Here is a 6,000-nt window from a genome sequence, read left to right on the forward strand (position 1 = left end):
TCTGTTTAAATTTATCTGGAAATCCAAAACTGAGTTTGTTGCTGGTGTAAACAAACAACGCTGTCATGCCCACGTGCTGTATATACGCAGCTACGCCATCCATTCAAACTTTTCCACTGTTTGCTTCACCCTCGTACATTATCATTCATCAAACGGCATGTCAAACCTTTCTGTTGCAACACTACCTTAACTACACACTTCCCCTTATTCCAAGGTGGTTTCTGAGTGCTGCAGAACACCAGGCTGCATTTTCCAGCTCCCCAGCACTGCACACAGGCGTGCAGACACATAACCAGTACCCGCGGTGCCGGTGCATTTGCACCACGGTAACATGCAGCTCCCTGGGGCTCCAGGTACCAGCCAGTTCTGAGACAGCAGTGCTGCAGGATCAAGGAGGGAGGATTACACACCTCAGGGGAGGCACTGCAGGGATCCTCAGCCCAGGCAAGAACTTCAGTGCTGTGACCGCAATAAAATCAATTGCTTTCTTATCTGAGAAAATTGCAAAGAAGAAGATGAAGCTACAGAAGCAGTCCTGGGCTCTGGGAGCCTGGGCAGGGGCTGCCTGCAACACAGCCCATCTCAGCTGTGGTCCTCCTGCAGGTATGGGCTGGCTCTTATCAGGTAAGCCAGCCAGGAAACCCCTCTGCGGGGCAACAGCCTCACTGCCTCACCTGCAAGGCCACAGTCCCCTGCCTGAGCTGTGCTTGGGGGTGGCAGCATCTCCCGTGCTACAGTGAAGAGCTGTGAGCCAGGTGAAGCCAGACCTCATCCTCCTCCTTCCAGCACTGGTCAGGACCTGCTGAGCATGGCTGGGGACAGGTCACCAGCCCTCACCACCACACAGATCTGCCCAAACGCCTCTGAGGTGGCTGTGTGGCGCCTCCCTGACACGGGTGTGGGGTGTGAGCAGCCCACTGTGAAGCCTGGCTGGTCCCCTTGCCTTGTCAGAGCCTCAGTGGGGCTTCCCAGATGTCCTGCAGCGACTCCAGTGGGCAGATCTGCAGGGTCAGGCCCTTGCATCTCCAGAGTGCCCACATGTGGATCCAGCAGCTCCCTCCACAGCCTCTCCATCCAGCACCATCAAGAGAGGAGGGAGCACGGTCCTGCACACCAGCCTGGGGACTGGGGGTCTTCCGCTCCCCATTTCTCCCAGGATGAAACACTTCCCTGGCAAACAGCAGACTGTGAGGATGGAGAGACAAATGGAAAAGGAAGCAGTTTATTCCTCCTCTGCTGATGAGCAAAAACTGAGACAGCAGCTCCCATTAGAGCAGGACCAAAACCCAGTTTTCTCCCACCTTTTCCCTAAGGAGCAAAATGCATTTGCATGACTCTGATGAGCCTTGAGCGCCTGGTATTTCCATCATTACTAAAAGCCCAACCAAAACACTGAGGCTGAAGTTCAGCAGCCAAGAGAGAAGGAGTCCCATACGTTCACTCTCTGGTCACCCTGCAGCCAGAGAAGGAAGGATGGTCTTTCCCAGAGGGATGTGTACAGAAAACAGAGGACATAAGTCCAGCAACAAACTGCGGGCTCTGGCAGTCCTTTAATTGACTTCAGTAGGAGCCTTGGCTAAGGAATAAGGGCAAGGATTTATTCCCAGCATGACAACTGAATATAAGGATATACAGAAGACAAAAAACCAGAATGATTTCACCTTTAAAGGGGTGAATTCAATTTGACATGTGTTGTCACGTCAAATTTAACTTTCCCAGTTCCATCTCACTGCTAAGTTTGAGGGGAGACGGTCAGCCCCCAAGACACACCTATTTTAGCTATCTGTATAAATAAGCCAGACATGTTTCCCTACATTCTTCATTTCACAGAGGATGGATTATTTCCTCCGGAGATCGTGCATAACTTCTCCGTGTCCTTGAGTATTGCTGCCAGTTGTCATTACTTCTCATTTTTTTTGTTTCACTTGCACTTTATTCACCCCCTTTTCCTCCCCTCTTTCTGTCCCTTCACAGTGCACTTTTTTGATTTCAGGGACTATGAACTGTCCTTCTTCCTAGCCACTCTTCTCTGGACCACAAGATGCTGCCTGCTCCTTTGGATAAACTACTTGTTCAATTTCATGTGAGTTGCAGGGCTTGTTTGTTTGTTTTTATTTCCGCAAAACTAACAATTACTTACATTTCACAATCTTTCTCTAACACAAAGAAGTTACACAGGAAACAAAAGCCAAAACGACTTTGGAAATTCACAATATTGAAAAGGCAAAAATAAATAAATAAAAGCATCTCGAAACCTAGCTATAATTTCAGCTATGCCCTTTGCTCAGCAAACAAAAGAAGATCATTCAGCCTTCCAGCAACACCAGATTGTCCTATATTGCCTTTAAACTACATGAGACAGTACGGATACACTTTCCTACCTCCGTATGTTGCAATGACTAATAATAGTCCTGTGGTGTAGCAGAACTGAATGTCGTTTGCATCAATACAACCAGGAGTCTGCCTGAATTGTAAAGGTCATTTCTGAACACAGAACAGTATCAAGGCTAAAACTGCAGTCTAAGAAACTCAACTGAAAATGGTGAAAAAAAATCAGCCAGCTGTTCCAGATTGCTACATCTCATCACAGACCCAGCTCTGGCTGCCACAGGGAAAAAGTTGGCTGCATTTGACTGGAAGACGCCCGTGTTCACATCTCAGAGAAACTTAAATTTCTGTCCTGGCCCGTGAGTTTGTGCCTTAGAGGAGAAACAAGCTCCGAGGCAGCTCCTTGGGATGGGGAGCCCAGGTGAAGTGTTCCTGCCCAGCCTCCGCCTGGAGCAGCACACGGCCCTGCCACGGTGACGCACTTGGGGAGGAAGAGTCAGGATTGTGGCAGAGACTTCATGGCAAACCTCTGCTCCCCCATTTTGCTGAGAGGTCGGTGTCAGGGAGCTCGCTGCACACAAACACTTGCAAGAAGTTTAAATGAGACTCGGCAACTCCCCAAGTCAGTGCCGGCACTCCCAGTTAAGCAAACTTTGCAGTAAGTGTGGAGTTGTGGAGTCCCTTTGCAGGAGGCAATGACACGCACCTGGTGTTTTCCAGCAATCTAACACACCTCTCTCCTTTCAACAACCTTTAGACGACCAACATCCCAAACTTCCCAAATCCCAACGTTGCGTAACTAGGAGCAGTGTCCTATGTCACCGTGCAGGCTCCGTGCTGGAGGCCACGTCGGGGAGCAGCACGGAGGGTGGCAAAGGGTCAGGGGGCTCCCCTGAGCCCCGGGACAGGGCTGCTGCCAGCAAACCCCAACACGCGGGCCCAAGGTGCCCTGTGCTGGGAGTGCCCTTGGGGTGCCCGGGCGGCTGCAGGCCTGGGGAGCAGGAGGACAGGCAGGCAATGCAGGCAGGGGTATGTAGGGGAGCGGGCAGCGCAATAGGTAAGCTGCGGGCATGCAAGCAGGGGGCAGGCAGGTGGGTGGGTGGGGAGGGTAGGAGGACAGGGGCAGGCAAGGAGCAGCCAGGGGTGGGTGATGGGGACAGGAGGCCGGGCCTGGCCGGGAGGTCAGCGCCGGGCAGGGAAGGGCAGGGCAGAGCTGGTACCTTCTGCTGCCGGCGGGCCATGTCGGTGGGCTGCTTAGCGTTGAAGGGGTAGGCGATGCAGCGCATGACGAAGACGTAGAGCTGCAGCTTCTTTTTCCTCTCCTCCTCCTCCCGCTGCAGCCGCTCCAGCTCGTCCTTCTCCTTCTCGCTGGCCACCGAGGGGCTGGGGCTGGCGGGCCGCGCCGCGCCGCTGCCGCGCCCGCCGGGCTGCAGCCCCCCGGCGCTCCCACCGCCGCCGGCACCGCCGCCACCGCCGCCGCCACCCGGGCCCTCGCCGGGGCGGCTGGGCGAGAGCCGCGCCGCGGCGGGCGCCAGCGGCTCCTTGCCGCTCTCCTCCTCCACCAGCTCCTCCGACTCCTCCTCGCTGGACGATGGGTCCAGCATCGCGGCGGCGGCTGGGCTCGGCCGGGGCCGGGCGGGCTCTGGGCTGCGCTGGCTCCGCTCGCCGCGGCTCTGCCCGCGCCCGGCTCCGGCTCCGGCTCCGGCTCCCCGCGCGCCGCCGCGCCCGCGCGCGCCCCCGCGCCGCCCCGCCCCGTGCGCGCGGGCGCTGACCGCGGTGCTGCACGCGCGGGGCGAGGGGAGCGAGCGCCGGGCGGCCCCCGCGCATGCCCGGTGGGGGCCGCGCCGCCGGCATGGCGTGAGCGCGGTGTCCCCACGGCCACGCACGGACACCACCGTGCCCTCGGTGTCCTGCTGACACCACTGTCCCTCGGTGTACCCACAGATACCAATGTCCCTCTGTGTCTCCACAGCCCCGCAGACACACTGCTGTGCTCTCAGTGTCCCCAGAGCCCCGCACAGACACTGCTGCTCCCGTGGTGTCCCCACAGCCACACACGGGCACCGCCGTGTCCTCAGTGTCCCCACGGACACCAGTGCCCCTCAGTGTCCCCAGAGCCCCGCAGAGATACTGCTGTGCCCGTGGTGTCCGCACAGTCCCACACAGGCACTGCTGCACTCGTGATGTCCCCGCACCCCCACACAGGCACCACTGTGTCCTCAATGTCCCCACGGACACCGCTGTCCCCGAGCGTCTCCACAACCCCGCACAGACACTGCTGTGCTCTCAATGTCCCCACACAGGCACTGCTATGCCCGTGGTGTCCCCACGGCCCCACACAGACATTGCTGTGTCCCCACAGCTGCCTGAGCCACACATATCCTGCAGACCTGACACTCTCAGCATTTTCTCAGCAGCTCTTCTTGAACCTCATCGTAGCTGAAACTCTTAATCAAAAAGCAATACTGCTGATAAATATTTCACCAAGACACTAATTTTTACACGTGTAATGATATCGTGGTGTTCTGCTTTGAAGATTACCTGGAGCAAACTGAGGACTTAGGAGCCACCCTGAGGGATGAATCAGTGAAGATGTCGTGTGTGCTCAATGGTTTAGTTTTTGGTGATTTTCAGATCTGAATGAGGCTTCACTTGCGCGTATGTGTGTATCTGTGGTGGGTGGGTGTTTTCAAGGTTTGGGTTTTTTCTACTCAATTAGCAGTGCTTCTTTTGTAAATGTCAAAATACCTGTCACCTGTTAATTCATGTTAATAAATGTTTGGGGAAGATAAGTAAACATCAACACCTGGTAATGGGGCTGTGAAAATAGCTTGCAGGAGAGGAGATGGGTGCTGCTTCAGACGATGTGTTCCAGCATTTTCACATCAGCTGGGCTTTCTGAGCTCCTTTTCTACTTCTAATTAAAAGCTCAGTGTAGCAGATGAGTCTGGAAAAACTTCAGGGCCCTGCATTTCCGAAAGCCATGAGAAGTGGCTAAAAAAATTGTGTAAAGAGGGAAAAATGGCTTTCTCCGATTCCATTAGTCTTACCTTCTAGAGCTGTGCCCTTCTGCACGTCACTATGTCATGGTGTGTCCTTCCAGCAATGTGGGAAGTTCTGAGGATGCTGAACTCTCTGTGTGGAAGAGCAAAATTGTCAAGTTCCTGCAAAGTTTTCCATGTGCTTCCCATAGGGAATCCTGCTTGTCAAGGCTGGGCTTTGGAACCTTGCACCCCTTAGCACCGCAGGGGAACACTAGGGTCTAAAGCTGGAACAGCCACAGCTTGCTCTGCCCAGCTACTGCTTTCCTCTGAGACCACTTCCAGAGGCAGTGCTTTATTGCCCAGTTTCTCAAGTGCTGCTGCCAGCATGGTCAATCCAACTCAGGGACTGATGGAAGCCAGCAGAAACCACTCCAGCATGAACTGAGCACATGGTGCTGGTGCTGGCAGGCAGCTTGCTGTGCGAGTGGCAGTGCTGGCTACAGGGCAGGATGTGAGGACAGCTGGCAGCACAGGGCATTTTCCTACATCTGCATCTTCCCACGAGCCAGGGAAAGGAAAGGACACAGGGTGGGGTGCTGAGATACAGAAGCTAGTCCAAACTGAAGTTAGGAAAAGGGTTTTTGGCCACTCTCATCCTTACTTAGTATGATTTCACTTCATGCCTCCT

At 54.9% G+C, this 6,000-nt stretch overlaps 1 protein-coding gene across 2 annotated transcripts in view; it reads right to left on the bottom strand.

The window, feature by feature from the left end:
- CADPS (calcium dependent secretion activator) overlaps nt 1–3,932 on the bottom strand; it is a 211,882-nt gene extending 207,950 nt beyond the window's left edge. Inside the window, exon 1 of one of the 2 annotated variants that reach the window (XM_017826840.1) lies at nt 3,549–3,932. In XM_017826840.1, the coding sequence (XP_017682329.1) occupies nt 3,549–3,932 (384 nt within the window). The remainder of the gene's footprint in view (nt 1–3,548) is intronic. The other variant, XM_017826841.1, reaches the window with a different exon arrangement.
- Nucleotides 3,933–6,000: the final 2,068 nt, after the last annotated feature.

This window comes from Lepidothrix coronata, unplaced genomic scaffold (assembly GCF_001604755.1).
Source record: "Lepidothrix coronata isolate B3197 unplaced genomic scaffold, Lepidothrix_coronata-1.0 Scaffold131, whole genome shotgun sequence".
Classification (NCBI taxonomy): Eukaryota; Metazoa; Chordata; class Aves; order Passeriformes; family Pipridae; genus Lepidothrix; species Lepidothrix coronata.